At 32.1% G+C, this 27,859-nt stretch overlaps 1 protein-coding gene across 1 annotated transcript in view; it reads right to left on the bottom strand.

Annotated features, from left to right (window-relative positions):
* The window catches only part of LOC131853168 (cholecystokinin receptor-like), a 45,541-nt gene that overhangs the window by 13,179 nt on the left and 4,503 nt on the right, over positions 1-27,859 (bottom strand). The window contains exons 3-8 of the mRNA XM_059203992.1: positions 19,824-20,024; positions 18,768-18,950; positions 15,729-15,841; positions 6,889-7,014; positions 6,250-6,321; positions 5,525-5,697 (exon numbers count right to left, since the gene is read on the bottom strand). Coding sequence (XP_059059975.1) covers positions 5,525-5,697; positions 6,250-6,321; positions 6,889-7,014; positions 15,729-15,841; positions 18,768-18,950; positions 19,824-20,024 — 868 coding nt within the window. The remainder of the gene's footprint in view (positions 1-5,524; positions 5,698-6,249; positions 6,322-6,888; positions 7,015-15,728; positions 15,842-18,767; positions 18,951-19,823; positions 20,025-27,859) is intronic.

Here is a 27,859-nt window from a genome sequence, read left to right as displayed (position 1 = left end):
ATTAAAATTATGCATTAATTGTTTGCGTCACGGACATAACGAAAACATATGTAGGCTAGGTCCTTGCAGAATTTGTTCTAAACCACATAACACATTACTACATCTCAATCAATCATCACACATGCATCAGTCATCAAACATTCCGTCTACAACAAATAGCAGTGTCGTCTTGGCTACTTCACACCAAGAGGCACAAGCAGTTGACACACAGTCAGAATCTTTATGCACACAGAACAACAACATTGTTCTTTCTTCTGTGAACAACACTCAAAATATTGTTCTATTATCCACAGTCGTAATTGAAGTTGTAGATAGAAACGGTCACAAATATAAAGTACGTGCCTTACTAGATAACGGTAGCACGTCAAGCTTTATAACACAAAACTTAATCTCTAAACTCGCGTTATCAACCTATTCGACATCAACATTAGTTGAAGGGTTGAATTTACAATCATCTTATATTCTTAAACGTTGTAACGTCTTTATATTATCACGCATAAATACATATACAAGTAACATTAATTGTTTTGTTGTGCCACGCATTACACAACACTTACCACTTACACAAATTGATTACACATCATTACACATACCATCAGACATTACATTAGCTGATCCCACCTTTTACACCCCCTCTCAGATAGACATGCTGCTGGGAGCGGATGTTTTCTGGAACGTCTTATGTTCTAGAAGCATTACATTAGGCAGAAACAAACCAACACTCAGAGAAACTAAACTGGGTTGGTTAGTATCTGGCACTATACATTCATCTAATCAACAATCGCAGAATACAGTCCACTGTCATTTTAATAACACTATCGATGATGAACACTTACAACAAAAACTTACCAAGTTCTTTGAACTTGAAACTATACAGACTCACACTTCATTGTCTAAGGAAGAGCAATTGTGTGAACAAATCTTTATGGAAACGACTTCACGTCAAAAGGACGGTCGTTTTATTGTAAACATTCCATTAAAAGCAACACAAAATTCATTAGGTAATTCATACAATCTCGCTTTATCACGATTTCTGTCTTTAGAACGCAGATTTCAACGAGATTCAATATTCAAATCTTTATATACAGAATTCATGAAGGAATACATTGAATTAGGACACATGACCGAAAATACACATTCACACAAAGATACAAACGCGTACATATTACCACATCATGGGGTAATGCGCGACACAAGCCTTACTACTAAGTTACGTGTAGTTTTCAACGCGTCTGCAGTGACGACCTCTGGCTTATCCTTTAATGACATTCAGTTAGTTGGCCCAACGGTACAAGATGATCTCATAAGCATATTAATTAGATTTCGCCAACATAAATACGTTGTCACTGCGGATGTCGAGAAGATGTACCGTATGATTAATGTCACTGAAAGTCAACGTACATTGCAACAAATACTGTGGCGTTTTGAGCCAACAGATGAGTTAAAACAATATAAACTCAATACGGTAACATACGGTACAGCTTCTGCACCTTACCTGGCTACGAGATGCATTAAACAATTAGCGAACGAATGTTCAGACAAGTCTGTAGCTGGTGTCATTAATCACGACTTTTATGTCGATGACATGATCACAGGTGCAGACTCGGAAACACAACTCGTAACCAACTGTAAGGGTGTAAAACAACAGTTAGAAAAAAGTCAGTTTCACCTACGAAAATGGAATTCCAATAATCCATTAATCATTAATCAAATCGTCGGTGAAACCGGCAATGACTCATTACTTAATATAACTAAAAATGAATCCTCTAAAACTTTAGGATTACTTTGGGGTTGCAAGGATGATGTGCTTATGTTTTCATTCAATATAACACAACCTAAACAGATTACAAAACGTACTGTTCTGTCCCTAATTTCACAAATCTTCGACCCATTAGGTTTAATAAATCCTTGTGTGTTAGAAGCTAAAATAATTTTACAGAAATTATGGGCATCAAAATTATCATGGGATGAAGATATACCTGATAAAATCAAATCAAATTGGCTAGTAATCATAAATACCTTGTTCCATATAAGCAATATTAAAATTCCTAGACACGTTATCTGCCATAATCCAAAAACAATAGAAATACATGCATTCAGTGACGCATCTTTACATGCCTATAGCGCATGTATTTATGTCAGATCCATAACTCAAAATAAAGTAATTTCTGTTCATTTGTTGACAGCAAAAAGCAGAGTTTCACCCTTAAAACCGATGACTACACCCCGCTTAGAGTTGTGCGGTGCGCTTCTCTCTGCAAGGCTTGCAGAGAAGGTTAAATTATCTCTTCGGTTACATATATCTAGTTGTATATATTGGTGTGATTCTACAATTGTTTTGAGCTGGTTAAAATCCGATAAAAATCAATTGTTTAAACCATTCGTTAATAACCGAGTAAGCGAAATAACAGAAATTTCAAACCCGTGCAATTGGCATTACATCCCCACAAATTTAAACCCAGCTGACATAGGGTCACGTGGTTTAGATGCTGTACAACTGCAACGTTGCGATCTGTGGTGGTCCGGGCCCTCATTCTTACGTAATGACGAGTCCACATGGCCAACACAGCCTACACAAATACATGAACACGACTTACCTGAAACTAAGATTCAATGTCATGTCAATACATCATTATCACAGTTTTCTTCCTTTATACAACGATTTTCTGATTTCTGTAAATTACAACGTGTTACAGCATACATTTTAAGATTCATTCATAATTGCAAACATACTCATACAAAACAAATAGGTTATTTACAAATACATGAACTTAGAAACGCTCATAATGTGTTGTGTAAAATTGCACAATATGAGTCATTTAAATTTGAATACGATATCTTAAACAAAAATAAACCATTACCAAGTAAAAATAAATTATTACATTTAAATCCTTTTTTACACACAGATGGTTTGATTCGCGTGGGAGGCAGACTATTAAACTCATACTATAGTTATGACACCAAACATCCTATCATGCTACATGCATCACATCACATCACTCACCTAATATTCCGTCACTATCATAAAACCTTAATTCATGCCGGTCCACAGTTACTCACAGCAAGCACACGTCATAAATATTGGACGATAGGCGCACGTAATCTATCTAGAAAAATAGTACACAATTGTATTACATGTTGTAGGTTTTCAGGTCGTAGCATACAACCTATAATGGGGAATTTGCCTGAACAACGCTTACATGCAGACTATCCATTCATTAACACAATAGTTGACTATGCCGGTCCAGTCCTGATAGTGAATCGAAAGGGTAGAGGATGTAAATTAGTTAAATCATACATATGTATATTTGTATGCTTGGCAGTCAAAGCGGTGCACAGAGTACTAGTAACCGATCTATCTAAAGATGCATTTATTGCTGCACTGAACCGTTTCATCGGTCGCAGGGGCAAACCCGTCAATATATTTTCAGATAACGGAACGTGTTTCGTAGGTGCATGTAATGAACTAAATAAATTTCTAAAACATAATTCTAATTATATTAGTTCTCACTTTGCAAATTCTATGATAAATTTCAAATTTTCCCCAGCATACAGTCCCCACTTCAATGGGTTAGTTGAAAGTACAGTTAAGGCCGTAAAATACCATTTAAAGAGAATAGTTTCCTTTGCACATTTGTCATATGAAGAAATTAATACATTATTAATACAGATTGAAGCTATCTTAAACTCTAGGCCTCTCACTCCTATCTCCTCAGATCCCTCCGATCTCGAAGCCATCACTCCTTCTCACTTTCTTATCGGACGTACACTCACTCTGTTGCCTTCTCCACAGGTCTCGATAACTGACCCTGCTAAGATATGCACACTTTCACGTTATGTGAGAATACAAGAGCTGAAGGCTCATTTTTGGAATAGATTTTATAAAGAATATATTTCAGAACTGCAGACCAGACACAAGTGGAAGCGTGCTAACGGACGACTGAGTATAGGCGAAATGGTACTAATCAAAGATGACCGTTTGCCACCAAGTCGCTGGTTACTCGGACGAGTGACCACTCTTTATCCTGGCTCAGATGGCGTCACCCGTGTTGCTGTTGTACGTACTGCTACAGGAACTCTTCGACGAGCATTCAACAGACTGTGTCCGCTACCAATACTACCACACCCAGTGCCAACGGGCAGAACCCAAGATGTTTCTTCTTCTTTGTGTACTGATGAGCAAGAACCCTAACGTTCCTGGGGCGGAAACATGTTAACGCTTCGTATTGATGTTCACACAAATACATCCAGCGTGCCTACTGCACCCAACTACGGCAGTGCGTTTGAAATCGTCACACCGTCCAGTCATTATTTTTGTATATTTTTTATTAACTCAATAGCGAAATCATTTTAAGACATATAGCATTTTTATTTAAAATACAAGCAAAGGTAGCATCTAACTGCCCAATATTTTAATGAATAATTTCAAAATTAAATATATTTTTCTCATGATCTAAATATAAATACAAAGTAATCTCCGTTGTAGTTTTCTATCTAAAATATATGAGCAAACAGTTTAATATAAATAATAATAAATGGCAAAAAAGTGAAATGCTTGTGGACGTATAATACACCAGAACGCAGTGACAAAAGTGATGTAATAAAACAATATATAAAAAGAATACTCATGTTTTAAATATGGATAATAACGAACGATTGTTGACGAAGTGTTCACGAAGTGATTCTTATTGTAGGTCTAAAATATACCTATGAGGAATGTTAATGACATATTAAAATATAATATTATATGAATAAAGTATATCTATGTAAAAATGTATTAATACATAAAAAAATGTATACATGGCGGATTTTATACCTGATAGCATTCTCTATCAGTCAACCGTCACGTTGAAAAGAGCTCAAGTAAATTGTTAACAGATAATCTTCTTAGTATTATAAATGGGAAAGTTTGAAACTATGGATGGATAGATGAATGGATGGATGTTTGTTACTCTTTCACGCAAACACTGTCGAACGGAGCTTGATGAAACTTTACAGTAATGTAGCTTATATAGCAGAATAACTCTGTCTGTCTTTCTGTCTCGCTTTCAAGTTTTACTTAACGGATTTAAATTTAATTTGGTATACAGATAGTCTAGACTCTGAGAAAGGATATAGGCTACTTTTTATTGCGAACAAAAGGTTTGTAAGGTGTTGAAAAGGGAGATGAAGCGTTGTATGGAAGTATCGACATTATTAAATCTAGAGCCTTGAAACTTATTTTCAAGGCTGTTGATTAAATATAAGTAAACATGACATTCAAAGTTCGTAAAAATGTTACTTTAAGGGAGTAGTATAAACTAGGGGATGAAAGTTTGTTTGGAAAGTCGTAATTTTTGAATTTAGATGAAACTTTTTTCTTTGGATTTTTTGGGTTAAATTATTGAATATTTTTTTTTATTTGGTCAAGATCATCGACGAAGTCTCGGGCTCAGCTAGTAGGCTTAAAGTTTCATGCGGGTGAAACCGCAGGCAGAGCTAGTTAATATATAATAGCTAATGGTATATTGTTAAAGTAACTTACCTGAACAACCTGCAATTCTTGATTAAAGTTATAAAGGCCTGTCGGAACTTTCTATTCATGAAGCAATAAGTTATGGGATTGCAACATGATGCGCAGTACGCCAATAGTTGGAGGCACACCACCCCTTTGGACCCAATGTATTGGTACAATTCGTCTGGGTAGAACAGGTAAATCTGGTCAGGAAAAAGTAAATTTTAGTATTGAATGGAATGTCTATTATTTTATTTTAGAAATTTTATTTTTTGTCCTTCATATATGAAATATCTAAAATCTTATTTTAATATTATAAACGCGAAAGTTTGTGAGTATGGATAGATGTTTGTTACTCTTTCACACAAAAACTACTGAACGGATTTTGATGAAACTTTACAATAATATAGCTTATACATCAGACTAACACATAGACTATAAATTTCACGCGGATGAAATCGCGGGCACAGCTAGTAATATTTCATATATAAATGACAGTGTTTAAAAAATTAGAGATTATAATATATACTACTACAACACTTATAAATGTAAGAAATAAATAATATAAACAAAATTTTACAGACGTAACACGAAAATTTTATAAATATAATTATTTATTATATATAGTCGAATTGAATTCAATTTCAGCAAATCAATTGTATAATAGAATATACAAAATAAATCAAACAATATATTTAATTTAATATAATTCAGTATTTATATAAGTAAATTAAGTTTTAATTTGATTAACTTACAGTATTTATAACATGGAGTGGTGTCCAACAGACGAAAAACTCCATTATTATAACGAACAGCATTCGTATTACCTGAAAATTATGCTTTAATAATTAAAAAGGTTCAGAGTAAAGTGCAAAATTAACAAGAATATCTATCAACATATTTGTGAAGCCTGTAAAGTGCGAGTTTTTTTAATGGATCATAATGGAATGCTGAACACACTTGCACTAATTGTGTACGCTGACACGGGCACCAGTGAAGGATGATAATATGAGTCAGAGATCAGTCATAGTGACATAATACGGATTAACCATTATGGTTTACAGACGAAACCGCGTGGAGGTCGATCTGACACGGTAAAATATCAGCGGTCATTAGTTGGGGACTACTACTACTAATTTTACTACTACTACTAATTACAAAACAAACAATCCTTTCGTTTAGAGTTCTTATGGATAATAATGAAATGCTGCACCCGTCTGCGCTTACGGTTTCCGCTGGTGGGGCACTAGTAGAGGGTGATAGAATGAGCATGAGGTCAGTTAGCCCACCGTGGTAAATTCACCATGAATTTGTCACGATGTTTTCCAGGGGGAGCCACGTAGAGGTCAACCGGATATGGTACATTCTATTCAATCGAGGATACATTCACTTACTTTTCTTTTAGCTTCTATACTTTTATCAATATGTGTTGACCTAACAACGTGTCTGAATTCCATATCCACAGTATGCATACAATAGGATTGTGTAGATTTTGATTCCTCCGAGACACCTTCGTTTTCCTGTAAGCAAAAATCAGTATCAATATTCGATTTTCAATTTCTAATGCTAGAATTGTAATTAATGAATGTTCCAGCCTTACCGAGAAGATATAATAACTAAGAATAAGATAAATAGAATAACATCTAAGAATAATTTCACATTTTTAATTGCTCATTTAGTATTTACTCTTAAAGGCTAATTAAAACTATGAATGACGACCTCGGTGGTCTAACACACCGCTTTACGTCCGATGGTCGCGGGTTCGATTTCTCGCACGGCACAAACCTTTGTATTCATGAGTATGATTGTTTGTATCGGTCAATTAAAAAATTATCTATGTTTAATAATAGTCAATAATCAGTTATCTAGTACCCATAAGATAGCTTTAGCTAGCTTAACCTGGGTCTAGATGGCGCTGTGTGAATTATTCTGGGATAATTATTATTATTATGAAGTGTAGACAAATTCTTTATTTAAAATCTAAGAAAAATCCCGTGTATAATTTTTTAAGAAACATGGAGCTCAATGGCCTCCGTATATATACAAATATTTTTCATATCTTATAAAAAATTTGATCAAATTTCAAGCAATAAATATTGTTAACCTTTGTAAACCTCAAAAAACTCTAGATCGCTAACTAGGCAATAAATAAAAGTACCTGCAATATTATATTATTATTGTATTTTATAGAATTATTTTAAAAATAATTGCACAGTTACAGGCACTGTAGATAAAATACTCTTCCATTAACCGTTAAAAAAATAGTAATTAAATATCATTCGAAAGATTAAAACAAATTGAAAGTTAATTGATAATATCGTAACGCGATTTGAAAAGTAATATAAAACTTAGAAGTTATAAAAAAAATATTCCAGTTACAAGTAAAAACTTAACTCTAAGAGATAATATGTACCTGTTTCAACGGATGTACTTCAATAATTTTATTAACTTCATGAACGCTTCAGCTTCAAACAAAATTACTATTAGAAAAAGTGCTCAAATAACCATAGATACAATGCCCATCGTCGACAGAGAATTTAGCCTAACACTCTTGAAAACCATGTCAAGTCACGGACAACGGCTTTGGCGAAATGTTTTTCCACGCAGATTTAATTTGTGGAATGAACTGCCTGCCAAGGTTTTTTTCTAGAGACTACACCATGGGGTTTTTCAAGAACGGTATTGCTTGGTAATGTTAAAGTTTCTCAAGAGTCAGCAACGCGCACGTAACGCTGATCAACTGAGCACGTAATCAAATGGGGAATATGTTGGACTTCCAACAACTATATATACATGTACAATCGAAATTAAGCAAACAATGTATTGTTACTTATATATGTAGAAAGCATTTCTTATACTTGTAATATTTAAAACATAAACAGTTTTGCTTCAAAACGAATATTTAAAAAGTCAATTTAGAGAGCAAAAGTAATCAGGGAAGGACTTTTAATTTGATTTAATAACCTAATAAAACGTTGAATATTCCTGTATTTCACAAAATATCCAATCGAGAACTGTAAGCAAAATTTGGAGCAATGTTTTTAGTTATGCGCAAGTGTATCTACAAAGATTTTATTGAATGATCAAACAAATCCTTCTTCTTTACTTCTTTAATACTGATTATATAAAAGTAGAAAATAAATTTATTTAACTACATTTTTAAACTACTACAAACAGTTACAGTAAATGTGAATGTGAGTAATCACATTTTAAAGTGAATTTCTAACTTATGTAGCAAATTAGTAACTCTGTTGATTGTGTTAAAGCTGCTTTCTGTTTGCTTTGGGAGAAGTGGAAATTTTGTATTTAAATTTAAATGAAACGACGTTGTGTCTTCATGGTTGTATTTTGGCGACTGATTGTAATGTACACAAACGGTGGCCGGCCGGCAGAAACACACATAACTATAACTGCGGTCCGATATAGACCAACCATACCGCCCACCAAAAGGACTGTAAGTCCTTTTTACAAATGTAACTTAAAACTACACTGTACAATGTTTGATCATGACTTATTTCTGCATTTTTTTAACTTTCCGCCCACCCTGGGAATATCATGCTTGTCTAGGTATGGGTTTAGTGATTTTAATCTACTCTTCCTTTTCACTTCTTCTGTATTCTTTAGTAGTAGTCTACTTCTTCGGTTAATTTCTCAATATTTATCAAATGTATTTGTTTAGTGCAGTTTTAATTTCTTTTATCTTCTAATTTGTTTGTATGACTTCTTTTCTACAGTTTTTATATTTTACGCTTTGCTTTTTTTCTCTACAGGATACTCCGATTGTCTTCATATGCTTTGGTAAATAAGAACATCCTGTACATTTTTTAATATTAATCTCATTTTGAGGTGCTTGTTCCATAAATATTGTACATTTCTCTTTGAATTTTGGATTTTTGTTAAGTTCTCTTACTGTATTTTCTGTGTTTCCATTCCGAATTTTTATGTTTTCTTTTTTAAATGGTAATTTTTCTTCTATAGTGTAATTTCTTTCCGGCTCTAAATCTATATCCCTAAATGTTTTTAATGTTTTTTCTACATCTACTTGAGCATGCATTACAACGAGCGGTTCATTGCTCGATGCTGTATTTATTTCTCCAAATAGGATCCAGCCCAGGGATGTTTTTTGTGCAGTTGGAGTCCCTGATGGCCCTTTGATTAATTGATTTTCTATTATTCTTGAATAAACCTTGACACCCAGAAGCAAATCAATTACCCCAGGTTTGTAGTATGTTGGATCGGCTAAGATAAGTCCTTGTACATGTTGCCACTTATGTCCAGTGACAATCCTCTGTGGTATTTTGGTGGTCAGTTGTTTTGACATCACATATGCTGATATATGATGACTGCTATTGTTGTCCCATTTAGATGAAACCTGAACCTGCACCACTTGCTTTAATTGTGACTTCATAGATCCCATTCCAACCACAGTTGCCTTAATTGGTGTTCTCTCTAATTGTAATAATTGAGCCGCCTTTTCACTTATAAAACTCTGTTCAGACCCTTGATCAATTAATGCCCTTAATACAACAGCGTGTCCTTTTTTATTCTTCACTGTCACCATTGCGGTTGCTAAAAAGGCTGTCTCCTTCTCGCAATTACTGCTATAATTCAACGCAATCACTGTATTGTAATCTCGCTCCTCTAGTCTAAAATGCGCTGACACGTTAGGTTGTAATGACTTCTCCAGGTGACCCGACGTGTTAGCGTTGTTATTCTTATCTTCATGCAGTAGAGAATGATGGCGCCTATGACATATGCGATATGTCATGGCTATTCGATATTTAAATACTGTATGTCCGGGCAATAAACAATTATAACATAAATTATTGGTTTTCACGTAGTGACTTCTTTGTTGAGGGTCCATTTTTGAAAATTCTTTACAATGACACAGTGTATGATTCTCACGATGAAACACGTTTTTTCAGTAGTTGTAGCATGAAAAGTTCGTTCCTTAGTAGCTACTGGCCTTTCTTTTATTGATGACGATGTATAGGGATTAACAAGCTCCAATGTACGAAATTTAGATTCCAGAAACTTCTTCAGCTCCGTCCACGAAGGTAAATCTTCTGAGTTTTCTTTGTATGCATACTCTTCCCACTCCTTATGTGACTCCAAGTCCAATTTTTGTACCACCAAATATATAATTACTGGATCCCAAGAGTCCGTAGGTATAGATAAATTATGTAAATTATTAATACATTCTGAAGTGGTATCTAGTAATGGTCTTATATTGTAGGCTGACTGTGTAGATATCTTTTTCTGGCCAAACAATCGCTTTAAAATGGAGGCAAGTATCATACGCCTGTTTCCATACCTGTTTTTGAGAATATCCCATGCTTGATTGTAATTGTTATCTGTAACTTGTATGTGTTTCAACAGGTAAGTTGCTTCCCCAGCAGTACTGGTCTTCAGATAATGTAACTTTTGCACGTTACTAAGTGATGTGTTATTATGCACCAATGATGTGAACAAATCATGATATGTAGCCCAGTCCTCATATTTCCCTTGGAATACGGGGATTTCAATTCTGGGTAATTTCACTTGTGAAGTCCTTTCTTCAACGTCTACATTGCTATATGAAGTCGATTGTTGCTCTTTGCTTCGAGTCTGCATACCACGTAACATATCTTTCAGGTCCGCTTCTAAACACAAATACAGGTCTTCTATAATAAAATAATCTTCATTGACAAAGTAAGGTAAGTCGGCACGTTTATCTTGAGGTGTAGATTTGCATAGATTTTGATTAGTTTCTTTGAAAGTATTCCAATATTCTTCTATGCATTTTAATCTAGTTTCTATGTAACCTTGTGTAAATCGTTGCTTTGGACACTTCTTTAAATTGATTTGTGCTCTTTGTAATAAGCTTGCTGTGTCTTCTATTACTGTCATGTATTGTTCAACAACGGACATCTTGTTTAAAACGACATTTCGTAAACACTTGAAGTGTCTTCTAAAATCCACTTTGTATTGCTGCTCACTCCCAACAGCAATAAACAGCTTGAATATGCTTATAATGTTCAAGTTTTAAAACGTTGAAATTCTATTATTCATTATAACTCACAAAAATTAGATGTTTCTCGAACTTTTTTTGTCTTGAGACCCGAGTTACAGTGGGTCTTTTGTTCTCAACGCAGGTAAACAATGCAATTGCAATCCGGCTCGTTTTCGACCATATGTTGATTGTGTTAAAGCTGCTTTCTGTTTGCTTTGAGAGAAGTGGAAATTTTGTACTTAAATTTAAATGAAACGACGTTGTGTCTTCACGGTTGTATTTTGGCGACTGATTGTAATGTACACAAACGGTGGCCGGCCGGCAGAAACACACATAACTATAACTGCGGTCCGATATAGATCAACCAAACTCCGTAAAGTTAATATTTTTAAAGCTGATTGGTTTCCGCTGTATGGTTCTCTGACAGAATCTTAACAGAATATTTTATAGATGTTTCTGTAATCCTATCCATCAATGTTACTAAATTCTTCTCCAGATAACCTTTCAATTAATATAACTTTCAACCGAGTAAAACTCATAGTACATATATATATCATGTATATAGTACTATCTATACTCGACTCAATTCTCAACTAGACTAAAAAATAACAGCTAGATATTTAAAATGTATCAAATTACTTCACACGTAAAAGAGTAAATATGTATATAGTTATATAAAGGTACGAGAACAAGGCCTATTGGTATACACCTCCACTAATTCTCAAAAATAGAATTGTATATAAATTTATATTTTTGACCGACTCTTCGGTGAAGAAAACACCCATAATAAGCTAACAAAATAATCAGAAATGCAGCTGCTCGACCCTGCTACTGAATTCAAACATGCCTTGTGAAATGTAGCCATATCAAGTATTGCTTTTGTCATGACGTCGACAATTAAGAATAGCTCTGACTACCTACTGATATATCAGTGGTAGTCAGAGCTATTCTTCGGTCTATATGATAAATTACTAGCTGATTAACATAAATAGATATACATAATAAATTACTACCATGCAAACGTTGTTTTGGCATATAAATTAAAATCGCTATTAAAAAATAGAGGTTGGTGATAGAAGGGTGAAAATTTAAGGTTGTATGTATTTTTTAATGCCATAAAAGATAAAAATAAATAATATGGTCCAAAAAAAATGTTAGGGTTGGACAACCCTTATCATTCTGGTTTATGAAAAATAGATAGTAGCCGATTCTCAGACCTACTGAATATGCATATAAAATTTCATGAAAATAGGTCAAGCTGTTTCGGAGGAGTAAGTTAACTAACATTGTGACAAGAAAATTTTATATAGAGAAGTCTGTATATAGAAGTCTGAAAATTCACGATTTTTTAAACACACAAATGAAGCAGCGGTATTGTCAATATTCACGTCTCTCGTTAAAAGTATTCGATATCGATTTTATCGAATAAAATACTCGAAACATGTGTGAAACGTTGAAACGAACGTGTTCAAATGTCTGTACTAGAAAGTGTGAAGTCAATCGGAAATCCTGAAAATGATTGGTCTATCTTTTATATTCTACCAAAGGTGATGGCAGGATGACACGCCATGGTATCTAAAACTTAATGTAACCGCTGGTTTTCTATCCACTATCTACCTACTACTACACTTACAAGTTTTTTTTATTTATCTCTTTATTTGCATGAATTTAAGACTAGGGGCATTTAATTCGAGAGCTTTCACTTTTCTGAAATCTGTCAAATATGTAAAAAATATATATGTAATTATTGTGCTTAAAACAGAAAATATCACTTAAGGGATCTAATATGAAGATGGAGATATAATAGCATATACCTTTAAAAAACATAGTATTATATACTTGGATAAGTGTTAGGTATATATAACAATTTAAAAAACTAGTTATAAAATAAACTGACATGAAGATGGTAAGATAAGAGAAAATGTATTCTCCATAAACTAGTTATAAAGTAAACTGGCATGAAGATGGTAACATAATGGAAAATACATTTTCCCTTGCACATTCAAACAAAATGTAACAATTGTTTTAACGACATGGTATCATAAATGTTAGGTCGATATAAACATTTAAAAAAGAGCCTAGAAGAAAGGAACAAAATAGTATATATACCCATATATATGAATATACATATAAAAAAGATATCTATTTGTATATTTACTACTTACTGTAACCTTATTATAGACATAATCATATGCATCTGTGTTACCTATTATTGTACTTATTTTTGCAAATATAAGACAATTTGAGGGATACTTTTGTAGAAATCCATTTCAGCCACTAGGCATTTTTCTAAGATTTGTTTCCGTTTATAGGTTAAGATAAAGCAGCGAAATTCGGCAGATAGGGAGGCATGATAGTCCTTCAAAACGACCACGCAGTGATACTACAAGATTCATATGATAACATTGCCGAGAAGTTGTTCATGTATAAACGTGATGGTTACCATTTACCATGTGAGCCATCAACTTGTTTGAAATCCCAGTCACTTACGGCCTGGGAGGTTTAGCGGTTTAGTCCGCACTTTACTTTCGATGGTCGCGGGTTCAATCCCTCGTACGGTACAAACATATTTTGCATTCATGAGTATGATTGTTTGTATTCGTTTGGGTATTTTCTATGTACGAGTATATTATTTATATATTTACAAAAAAAATAATGTAGCAGTTGTCTAGTATCCATAGCTCTACTCAGTTTTGGATTATATGGCGCTGTGTATGAATATATCATTACTCTATACTAAAAAAATATATACTTAATATTCACTCCATATAACTTTGTTAACTATTAATATTGGTTGTACTTTACAATAGTTAATGAATTGATATTATTTTGTTTAATTCCGCTACAATTAGTATGTGTGAGATCACTAATATTGCAATATCGGTGTTGACTCGATTACGGTCGGAATTTGATCATCATTATATAACGGTCGTAACGGTAGTTAGTTTCGGAAACTAAGTACAGTTTCCGTACTGAATATTTGTGATCTCACACATGCTAATTGTATTAAACAAAATAATGTAAATCCGTAAGTAGTCAAATGGACTTCCACAAAATAACACCTAATACGATAAAATGTATTTTACAATACTAAAAAGGATTTAGAGATCCCTACAATATTGCAACCGTACGAAACAGGAGCGTCGATTACTTTATGAATGTAAATAACTATTTTAGTTTATTCGGAACTATTAATTAGAAACTACATGTTATAGTATATTCATATATCGATTTCATATAAATACGAATCGAATATGATTCCCTTAGTCCAGATCTGGAAACAGGAATGTTTATGAAATTTTAACATAAATACAGTCGGTGCGGTTGAAATCTTATTCTTAGAAATCTAGCAGAGCAGTATAACCATAATCCAGTTTACTATGACCAGATTCGTGCAATATATGTATAATATTACTATTTATTATTCTACGTGAATAAAAAAATTTGAAATTTCGCACACAGTTTGTACAGATTGCTAATATATTTTTACAATAATTCATGCATAAAAAATACATTTAATTAATAAAAAAAAACATTGTGTGTAATGGTTTTTTTACCATGTATGTAACACATATATTTATTTCCTGTGCAACTGTCAGTACCAGTTATTATGTAGACTTTCACAATAGATCCATAATATTTTGAGTCTATATATCATTACTTAATGGATTTATATTATTTTGTTTAATTCCGCTACCGTTATCGTGTGTGAGATCAAAAATATTCAGTTATCAGATCACCAATTGAGAAGGTCGTAACCCTTCCAGTAGCGGTGATCAGGCTTCCGTGCCGAATATTTGTGATCTCGTCCGCCTGCCCCTGGACTCGCCGTCCCCAAAGCTTATGGTGTATATAACAATAACTACTCTATCTTAACTGATATTGTAAATAGAAAAGATTGAGAGTACTGTAGCTCAATGATTTCCCATCCTAAATCCAAGAGGTCTCGATTTCAAATTTAATCGACTTATAAAAAGCTTTGTATAAATTTATATTTACTGACTCTTCGCCAATAGAAATCACACCAAAAGATAATCCCAGAAATAGGCTCGCCCCCAGTCACGTTGAATTCCAGTATGTTCAGCGAAATGTTATTTTTATCGTATTAGTTATAATTTTATCGATTTTATAAACCTATACAAAGAATGCAGCTTTTCATAGATTTATATTAGCCAGTACATGGTCTATATTTCGGGATATAGCTAGTGGAAGATACAGTTATAGTATACATGTTGCTCTTACCTTTTTCAAATTCCAATTTTTACAGCATACATCGGAATTGTTTTGTATAACAGGTGTTGTAGGTATTAAGTGATTATTTCCATCTTGTCTTTTTTGACTATTTTGTCTCGTTACTGCAATGAAACAATGATTTTACAAATCGATTAATGTTAATTACCTCAGTGCTCTACCGGTTTTGTGCCTCTAATTGAAAAACGTACATGGCAATAGTTGTTTATGCACGGGATTTCTAATTTTTCGGATTCGTAATTGGACGACAGAGAAAAAAAATATTACTACGAAAAACTTGACATTCATATACGGCTAAAATTTTAGCCGCTAACATGACTAAATGATTTTATGATTTAATTTGATTTGAACGATATTTTACGAGTATAATTTTTCTGTTAGTGTGGGTATTTTTTTTATGTAATCGCACTACCTAAGTAACTTACAATAAATTTTCAAATATATATTGAATGCACTAATAACTGATCTTTTTACAAGTTAAGTATGTAAGTTTAACCTAACTACGTTAATTGCGTGTAATTATGAATTTAGAATTAGAAAATTATTTATACATATCTAGTTTAAATCGCAGTTTATATAATATTATTTTGTAAAAGTCATACTGTCTCGTACTGTTAACATTTTAATGACAGTAATTAACTGTCGACGATAATCAAAACTGATGTGTTGCCGTTCTTCGAAATACGAATTCACTAGAATTGGTTAATATTGAATACAGATGCTAGAGTTGATGTAATTAAATATATATAAAACGAGGCGCTACACTATAAAGCAGAAAAAGCTGCTTTATAGAATAGTGATAAGCTAGATCTTCTTTGTGATATATTCTATAATATTCAATGGATGTTCCAATACGAAATAGGGGTTTTACAAGAAGAGTAGATATATTAAAGTTTCATAAGGGTCGGCAACGCGCACGTGACACCCCTGGTGTTTTGGGCGTCCATAGGTTATGGTATATATATATGGTAACTATTTAGCATCAGATGGGCCGTATGCTAGGTTGCCACCATCGTAGTATAAAAATTGAATCGTCCATTTCGTACTGAAAAGGTAACAAACATAGATTTGATTTCGCATTTGTAATCTTTATATATAAAAATTATGTGTCACGTTATTTGTCTGCGATGGACTCATAAACTACTGAACCGATTGCAAATTTGATTTGCACATTGTGTGCAATTTGATCCAACTTGAAAGATAGGATAGCTTACATCTCAATTTATAGTCGTAATATTATTTTATTGTAAATTATTTTTATATATAAAGAAACTGTTAGCCACAGCAACGCGTGGTGCTAGTATTATTGTAGATTTGTACTAATTACATTGAAAACTCGACTAGTGAATTCATCACTACAACAAATTAATATAATACAAAAATAGAATTTGATTATTAGTTCGTAAGGGACCAAAAAATAATAAATAATAAAAGTAAAGAAATAAATAACTCTGGATAGTGCCACCTAGTCCTACGGCCGCTCCCTAACAGCACTTGTATTAAGGGTACTAGACAACTGGTATAAATACACAGATTGTTTTTTGTAATACATACATAATAAACATAGAAAACACCTAGAGCGATATAAACAATCATACTCATGAATACAAATGTTCAATACATTGCGAGGAATCGAACCTGCGATAATCGGAAGTAAAACGGTGTGCTAAAACGCTAGACCATCGAGGCAGTCATACTTACCCAAAACCTTACAAAGCATCAATATCCTCCTTTGTGTAATATTTATGTGTATTTAGGTCCTTAAAAATTATTGTTAGCTGTATGTAGTTTAAAATTAATCTAACAGACACTAATTGAATTATTTGCTAATCAAATCCTATTATAGCGAGCTTAACTCCCACATGGACAGTACAGAAATGTTAACTTTTTGTATATTCTGATACCTTTACTTTACTTCCGATGGTAGCGGGTTCGATTCCTCGCATGATGCAAACATTTATGAGTGATTATTTTTATAGGTGTTTTCTATGTATATTATACAACAGTATCTATTTACAAAGTAAAATAGTAAAGTATTTATATTAGTACCCCTAATAAGGTCTTCTTAGCTTGGGACTGGATAGCGTTGTGGAAACTTTTCGGATGCTGGGTTATTATGATTATGAATATCATCTGTTTGACAATTCTGTTTGTTTGCTTACGACTAGACGTTAGGACATATAATTATATATTTTTTTAAATCCTGTCACTGCGTTCTTCTTCAATAAAATTTATAAAAAGCATCTGTCTTCTTTTATTAATCATTACTTAATTAATAATGATTCTTTTTGATACCCGAAAAAAGAGAGGTGTTGTAAGTTCGTTATAATACATAGACACCCTAATATCGCTGATGAAAAGCGACCTAGATTCTACATGGACTTCGGTGTTAACCAAACGCAATGCTCCAACGGTGATGCAGCGGAACGTGAACATGAACGTGGAAGCTGAACGTGCACCAGCGCCGGCAACGTGACTTCGCGGTTGCGCAAATGTGCAACCGAACCGGGCTTCCGCTCGCCACTTCTATTCTTGCCTCGATAGTGTCACCTCTCTTTTTTAATTATAATTAGTAATAAGTAATTTTAATATACTGTAATTTTAAAATAAATTGATATTTAAATAATTTTAATTTCGGTATTTTTTTGACTCCTACGGCTGCGACTCATGTAATTAGTTTAACAACTATCTGTGTATCTGTATGTATATCTATGTCATTATCTGCGTTACTTATAATTATCATATAAATTATAGTCTAAAAGGCATGACATCTTAGTCCTTTAGAATGGCAACGCATGTATACTATGTCATCGTCTTTGCCATGTGATCATCCAATCATCGAATCCAATGCTGATTATCCAATCTCTTCGCTCAATCCGTAAGAGACAGTTACCACTTACCATGAGGTGGTACCATCTTCAGCTTGTTAGCCAATAACATATGAAATCTTTTATATGTATAATATTATATAATGAAAATATATTACAATTAATAAAATATACTTTTTAATTATTTAAACTATATACTCACAATTTTTTTGCCAATTAAAGTTGTGTTCTATTTCATGCCTCATTCCTCTCCATAGTTTGGTGACTATAAGGGAATATGCAAAGGACATAATGAAAAAAGGTATCAGCAGTAGTGCAGCATCCAGACCGATGTTGAAAGCTCTTTCCAGTTCTAAGCTCGTCCATACTTCTCGACACTTGAACGCTGTTAAAAGGAAAAAAAATAGGATACAATTAATATAAAAACTTAATTTACAAATAAAATAACATTTATTCGGTAAACATTCTAAAGTGTTATATTTTTTTTTATTATTACTCTTTATTACACTTTAAAAAAAACAATATACATAGTATGTAGGTATAAAAGGCAGTCTTATCGCTTAACCGATATCATCCTTTGGGTAGAGGGGAAAAGACAGGTGATGGATGGCGCATGATGGAATTAATAAACATAAATAATAATTATTTAAAGTGAAATTAAATTTTATTATTAAATGTCATTAATCATTATAATTAAATTTCATTCATTATATTCATTTTCTCATATTATTCTACGGTGTTTCCTTTGAGCATTGAACTAAAACCAACCTATTTGAGGTTGGTTAGACCGTTAGTTAATTTATCTTCTACAAACTTATAGTTTACTTGCTGGCTTCAGATTTCTATAATCTATCGGTCACCTATTGGCTGATTATTCCGGTTGAGATACGCATTGGAGTTCTAAAATATATAACTGGCCGCTAACTAAGCGATTCAATGCTTGACATGAAATTGAAGTAAGTATAGACAAAATGTATAATAACAGATATATAAATCTGATAAATATTATGAACGTGATTGTTTGTGAGTATGAATGGGTGTTTGTTTGTCTTTAACGCAAAAACTACTAAACGGATATTGATAAAACTTTACAGTAATGTAGCTTATACATCTGAATAACATCTAGACTATAAATTTCATGTGGGTGAAATCGCGTGCATAACTTAAAGATAGATATATAGATTTTGATTAAAAAATATATTACTGATTAGTCAGTACAATCAAGTCATGGTTATAATTATATAATAAAAATATTTACCATTCCCTCTCATTGGTTGTAAAGTCGAAACTATCAATATGGGTGAGTTGACCGTCACTGACAAGATCCATACAGTTGCGATCATCTTGTATGCATGGCACTGTGTCTGCCATTTCCTTGACTTGAGCGGACGGCAGATAGCGAAGTACCTTTCCAGGGATATGGCCACCAAAGTCCATACATCGACTGATACGGATACGGCTAAAACATAAAAAAAAGAATTATATTCAATTACTAGATGACCTGGCAAATGTTGTGCCATATAAAGTATTTATTTATATAACTTTAATGCATATAATAATAGGCACATATGGCAGATTTAACATCTTACATCAATTGTTTCTAGATAGTTCCACCATTATCTCCTAAGGGTAAAAAAAAGTCAACGGTTATCGAGGTTGCACCAAATACACACCGAAAATATCATACATACATATCGCTGAAACCTTCATTATATTCATAGCAATTCGATAGCAAAGTGTGTGCGATACGAGATTTTTCTATACATTAGTTGTATTGTATTACTGAAAAAAATCAATCCAATATAATAAATGTCCGTTGAATTTACGGCTTCGTATTTTTGGTATTCTGCTAATGAGTCGAGTAACATGACAAATTGAATTTCTAAAGTGTCTTTGTTTGGTATACCCGTATGATTCATCGAGTTGACTTGAAATTGGTAGATGAGCAGTTTTATTTTATAAATGAGGCTGATTTGTATATACAATGTACCTAGTATTACCACACAAATGTTCTCTATAATGTCACTGTGATAAAGTACTAAATATATCATGGATCCTTTTGTTATACCCAATGCTGCCGCCAATGAGGTCGCTTTGTAAACTATGTTTTGGTTCGAGGATGAGATATCAAATCAAATCAAAAATAAAAAATGTATATAATCATGTAGGGTATTTTGGCAGTTTTAGCAGTATTAGCAGTATTTTGGCAGTTTTTCGTAATAATATTTTTTGCCTACCATCCAGTTCAGTATACAGATTCAATTGAGAAGAACTGGCAATAATCTCAACTGAATTATTTTAAAAGCCAGTTTGTTTATATTATACACTTATATAGGTGTCTACTTCGAACATTAAATGAAATTCTCGAGCATGAACAATTATTGTCATGCATGACAGATAAATTATAGGGTACGGTATCGGTACGCTACATCTTATATTAGAATAAGCAGAACATACCATAGGCATGTCACATGATGATGAGATATCCGTGGTCCTGTTTATATGTTTAACGATGATTTACACTCATCATCAGAGAGTCAAACTTGTTTGACATTTCAATGACACAAAACATTTTTAGTGAGCCTTTAAATTAACACTTTCTTAGCGAGTTAAAAAATAAGTGCTAAAATCCAAATAGTATAGGTTGACATTTATTTTATTAGATAATACGAGAATCTTTATGTGTGATCAAAATATTGCGAACGATAGTAACCCATTAAACACATTTATATGTCATTCAGCAAGGCAACGATAATGACTCTGACATAAAGAGTATACAACAGTGTACTTGATATACTCTTGTTAATATATATTCACAAGGATATGTTACTAAAATACTAATGTAACTAAACTACATATTAAAGTCATTATAACAAACATTAACATGGACCGTAGAGCATGGGCAACTCTAAACTCTACTCTCTAAGACGATGAATACTATACATACAATCTTAATCTAAACTAATATTATAAAGAGGAAAGGTTTATTTGTGTGTGTTGAATAGGCTCCGAAACTACTGGACTGATTCGAAAAATTCTTTCACCATTAGGAAGCTACCCTATCTCTAGGTGACATAGCCTATATTATTTTTCCAAAAAAATAGGGATCCATACTCATACTCCAATAATGTAACCCAAGGTGTAAAATAATTAGATAAAAATACCTAAAACCGCATGCGCTGCGAAAACTATTGATGATCGAACAAAATGATGTACTATGATTTTGCAGAACACATCATTATCTACAAAAAGTGTCCCGACGGCATGTGTCTAACTATTAGCTATGTCACAAGAAGTGTAAAGAACACTAATTTATAAATTTAATTGAAATGCCGCCGCTAATAAAGCCTCTTTATTTGTATCTTGGTTTAATTCTTAACAAAATAAATTATTTCATAGAATCAAGAGGCAATTTGATAGTGAAGATCTGACGTGTATATTTTTACCCCATGACATATATCATGAACCAATAATATTTAATTGAAAAAAATATATATTTAAAAACAAATTTAATACATAGTAGTCTAGTAGGCATAGCAATGCATGTGTTAGGTACATCCCGCTTTTCCATATTCAGTACCATATATATATATATATATATATATGTATATGTTTTTAAGAAGAGAATTTGTAAAATATTTATATCGAAATTAAAGTCAATGTCTTTCAGGCAAGTTATATATTTCTTATTTTCTACAATAACACCAGTGTTGTAACAAAAGTATAAAAATGAACGTAACTTACAGAGTAATAAGGTATATTACAGAGCAATAAGCCATTTATTGCTCAAATAAGCTTTTCCAAACAATGAAGAAGAATTTTTAGTTCGCTATATACGTACGCTGTTTAAGTAATAATGCTGAAATGTTGTAAATTTAGATCGAAGTAAACGAATTCGCCTACTTGGGAACCTCTGTCTCAGCTATTTTAGTCGCTTAGTAGTTTGTAGTTAGTTTTGGGTTAAAGGTTGAGATATGGCAGCGTACAGAGGCATGATTTTTTAGTCTTCCAGAATATCAAGGCATGAGACCACGACTGTCATATGATAACGAGATGTTCTAATAATAATAATCTCAGTACAATTCAAACAGCACCATCTAGTCCCAAGTTAAGCTAGCTAAGGCTTGTGTTACGGATACTAGATAACTGATACAAGTACATAGATATTTTTTTTTCGTAAATACATACATATTATACATAGTAGTTGTTCGTGGTGGGTATAGTCATATCTTATATGAAATTCTAATGTCAAAATCTTAGTTATCATATATGTTAGTTTATATGTACATTCTGTCTGAGAATTGGCTACTATCTATTTTTCAAACCCATAATTGATAAGGGTTGCCACCAACATTTTTTATTTTTTTTATAATGTGGAAAAAATACATGCAAGCCTAAATTTTCATCCTTCTATCACTCCTATATTTTAATAGCGATATTAGTACTTAAATTTATATACAACATTTGCCGAGACATGCCATATAAATTTAAGTACTACTCCTACCATCAAATAAGCTGTTCTTGTCTGCTATTACAGTTACATATAAATTAAACAACTTTTGGAAATTAGTGCTAATGTGAATTTTACTACCAGTGTAATAATAAAGTTGATTCATGAGTTAATCTCATTAGTCTCATTACGCAAGTACGCGTAAATATGTTTACTTAGCTAACTAATGCGAGTAAATAATGGAATGTGATTAAATTAGACGGTAGAGTTTTTTATCACCACGCATTTCCATGGGTTTAATATGAATCTAAGTTTTTTCTGTGATAAATAATAATAAATCCCACCATACCACTTGTTTCCTGATTAGCATTGATCGTTACCGTCATAGGCGTATTTCATAAAAAAGCATTGTGTCTTAAACAAACGAACTTCTTAGTAATTATTATACACAATTATATAACATTTTTTTTTGCACGGCATGGCTTTTGCATGCATTACAAATATTTGAATTTCTCGGCTTGTTCTATACTATTCTATACACGCATGTATTACACATATAAACCTTTCTCTTGAATCACTCTCTATTGCTGATAACTGCAGTAAAATCCGTTGCGTAATTTAAAAATTTAATCAATTTAAAAATTTAATCAATTATTAAATTTAAATTAATCAAAAATATTTAATGAAGTTAATAAAATTTCGTACAGCAATTATCTTTGCGCTTTGTTAATAGACAGTAATATTCCAATTATTGCTCTTTGAGGAAATCCTTACTAATATTATAAATGCGAAAGTAACTATGTCTGTCTGTCTGTTTGTCTCGCTTTCACGCCAAAACTACTGAACCGATTTAAATGAAATTTGGTACACAGATAGTCCTGATAGACCCTGAGAAAGGACATTGGTTACCTTTTAATGCGAAAAAAGGGTTGTAAGGGGTTGAAATTGGAGATGAAAGATTGTATGGAAGAATCGTTATTTTTGAAGCTAGAAGCTTGAAACTTATTTTTGAGGCTGCTAATTAAATATAAATAAATATGACATACAAAGTTTTTAAAAATTTTACCCTTAAGGGGGTTAAATACATTAGGGGATATTTTTTATGTAAATTCGTCATTGTTGAAGTTAGAAGCTTGAAACTTATTTTTGAAGCTGTCGATTAAATATAAATAAACATGACATTCTAAGTTTGTAAAAAATTTACCCTTAGGGGGTAAAATAAAATAGGGGATGAAAGTTTTTATGTAAATTCGTTATTTTTGAAGCTAGAAACTGATTTTTGAGGCTGTTGATTAAATATAAGTAAATAGGTCATCTAAGATTGTAAAAAAATTACCCTTAAGGGGGTAAAATAAAATAGGGGATGAATTTTTTTATATAAATTCGTCATTTTTAAAGCTAGAAGCTTGAAACTTATTTTTGAGGCTGTTGATTAAATATAAATAAATAGGCCATTAATTTTTTTTAAAAATGTTACCCTTAAGAGGGTAAAATAAAATAGGGGATGAAAGTTTATATGTAAATTCGTCATTTTTGAAATTAAAAGCTTGAAACTTATTTTTGAGGCTGTCGATTAAATATAAATAAATGGGCCATCTAAGATTGTAAAAAAATTACCCTTAAGGGGGGGGGTATAATAAAATAGGAGATGAAAGTTTATATGTAAATTCGTTATTTTTGAAATTAGAAGCTTGAAACTTATTTTTGAGGCTGTTGATTAAATATAAATAAATGGGCCATCTAAGATTGTAAAAAAAAATACCCTTAAGGGGGTAAAATAAAATAGGGGATGAAATTTTTTATGAAAATTCGTCATTTTTAAAGCTAGAAGCTTGAAACTTATTTTTGAAGCTGTTGATTAAATATAAATAAATAGGCCATCAAAGTTTGTAAAAATATTACCCTTAAGAAGGTAAAATAAAATAGGGGATGAAAGTTTATATGTAAATTCGTCATTTTTGAAATTAGAAGCTTGAAACTTATTTTTGAGGCTGTTGATTAAATATAAATAAATGGGCCATCAAAGTTTGTAAAAAAGCTACCCTTAAGGTGGTAAAATAAAATAGGGGATGAAAGTATTTAGGTAAAATCGTCATTTTTGAAGCCAGATCTATGAAACTTTTTCCATTGGCTTTTTTGGGTTAGTTTATAAAATACCCCACTAATATTATAACTGTGAAAGTAACTTTATCTGTCTGTCTGTCAGTCTCACTAACACACCAAAACTACTGAACTGATTTAAATTAAATTTGCTACACAGTTAGTCTAGACCCTGAGAAAGGACATAGGCTACTTTTGAATGCCATAAAAGGGTTGTAAGGGTTGAAAGGGTACGTAAGAATCGTAATTTTTAAAGCTATAAGCTTGAAACTTATATTTTAGTTTGGCAATTAAATATTAATAAATATGACATTCAAATTTTGTAATAATTTTACCCTCAAAATAAAATAGGGGATCAAAGTTTTAATGTAAACTCATGATTTTTTAAGCTAGAATGATGAAACTTTTTCATTGGCTTTTTTGGGTATATTTATTAAATACCTCACTATTCACATACACGCCTATACTACTGAACCGATTTTAATGAAATTTGAAACTCATAATCTAGACTGAGAATGGATATAGCGTACTTTTTAATTTGGAAAATGGTTGTAAGGGGATTGAAAGGGTAGGTGCAAGATTGTATGGATATATCGCCATTTTCAGTCTGAAACTGATTTTAGGCTGTTGATTAAATATAAATAAAGAAAAATGGGTTGTAAGGAATTTAAAGGAGAGTTAAATGTTTATATGGAAATATTGCCATTTTTAAAGCTAGAAGCTTGAAGTTTAATTTTTAGCCTATTTATTATATATATATATATATATATATATATATATATTAAGAAAAACAGTTATAAGGGGTAGAAAGAGTTATGAAAGATTGTATGGAAGTGTCGTCATTTTTGAAGCTAAAACGATGAAACTTTTTCATTTGGCTTTTATTGGGTTAGGTCATTAAATATTTTTTTCATTATTTGGTCAACATACAGCTAGTATATTATATTTCACGTACCTCCTTGAATATAAGCCTGAAAACTAATTTCGGGCCGTTGAAATACTTCTTATACAGACGCACAAAACAAAGGATGTTTGGCCTTGCCGCTGTCATTACGGCGTCTTAACGAAATGCTCAATAGGATGCTGTAAGTGGATTTATTCTATTGTAATTATAATGGATTTTGCAAGATGACAACCAGATTTGTTGTTGTTAATAATTCTATTAATTTAAATGAGCATTTCTTGTATAACATTCCGGAAATAGCTTTCCTTGCAAATATAAATGAATTTCATAATGAGATTTTGAAAATTTCATCTGTATCTTTGTCTGGTTTAATTCTGTCGATAGGACCTTGCTTATAAATCTTTAGTTTAATAATAATTTAATTTATTACATAATAATAAAAATACACAGAACGATTCACACAGCGCCATATAATCGATCATCTTAAGGTTTAGCACACCGACTTAATTCCGATGATCACGGATTCGTTTCCTCGCTCAAACAAACATTTGTTTTCATTTATGTATTATATATATGTATTACCCATCGTCTAGTCCCATAATACGAGTTCTGCTTTCCTAAGGACTAGATTACGATGTGTGAATTGTCCTGAAATATTTTTATTGATTTAATAAAAAATCAATGAAATTAAATTACTTTAACTCCATAAGATTAGCAAACAGTTAAACTAACTTACCCCGTTAATTATTACAAAGGGCACGATTTATTTACAATACTCTGATGTACGGGACCATTGTTCGAAATATCTACACCTACCACATCCTCATTTATATTCAGCTAAAAGCGGGATATTGGGAATATTAAGTAGAATTCAAATATCTCACACATCGGTAGACAACAAGGGTGTATTAATTTGATTATGTTCAATAGTTATATAATACGTACTTTACAGAATATAGAGACTCTCTGATACATAATGTAGAGTATATAGAGAGACGAACGTGCATGGCAATATTAGTTAATGCACGGGATTTTCATTTAATGTTAGACATATACCTATATAAATATACATAAATTACCTATATAATATACATTGTAAATAAACTGGCTTTTAAAAATAAATAAATAAAATATTCAATTGAGTTTTTTACCAGTTCTTCTCAATTCAATCTATATACTGAACTGGACGGTAGGAAAAAAAATATAATATAAAAAATTTGACGTTCAGGGGCTAAAATGTCCGACATAAATAAAATTATTTTTAAATTTGAATTTGAATTTATTAAGTTAAAGTTACACAATAGTTAAATCAAAGTTAAGTACTAAAATAGATAGATAGATAATTCATTTATTGCGAACATAATACAACAAATTACGAAGAATACACAAAATAAAAAATAGCACACAAAGTTGGTAATAGGAGCTGCCTCAGTTGTTGCTGATATAAGTACAACCTCAATGAGGTGCAGTATTCAGGCAGCCCCCATTACTCATTAAAAATCTAACATGAGGGTTTATGTAATTAACAGTCACCATATACCATACAAACATATAAATATGTGATATTTAAGACAACAAACAATTATTAAATAAGACCTGGGATATATACACAGATATATAAACTAATAATAAATAACAATTAATAAAAACTCAGGATAATACACACACTGTCATTTAGTCCTAAAATCAAAGCTTGTACTAAAGATACAAAACAACAAGTAGAAATATACATAAAAAACACCCAAACCGATGCATTATACAAGGAATCGAACCTGCAACTATACGTCAGGAGAACATTTTGCTAGTAGCTATATATAGTAAACAAGCCGACAGCTTATCT

This window comes from Achroia grisella, unplaced genomic scaffold (assembly GCF_030625045.1).
Source record: "Achroia grisella isolate CSIRO2021 unplaced genomic scaffold, CSIRO_AGI_Agris_v1 utg900, whole genome shotgun sequence".
Lineage (NCBI taxonomy): Eukaryota > Metazoa > Arthropoda > Insecta > Lepidoptera > Pyralidae > Achroia > Achroia grisella.
Note: the sequence above shows the minus strand (reverse complement) of the source record. Positions and strands in the feature narration are given on the sequence as shown.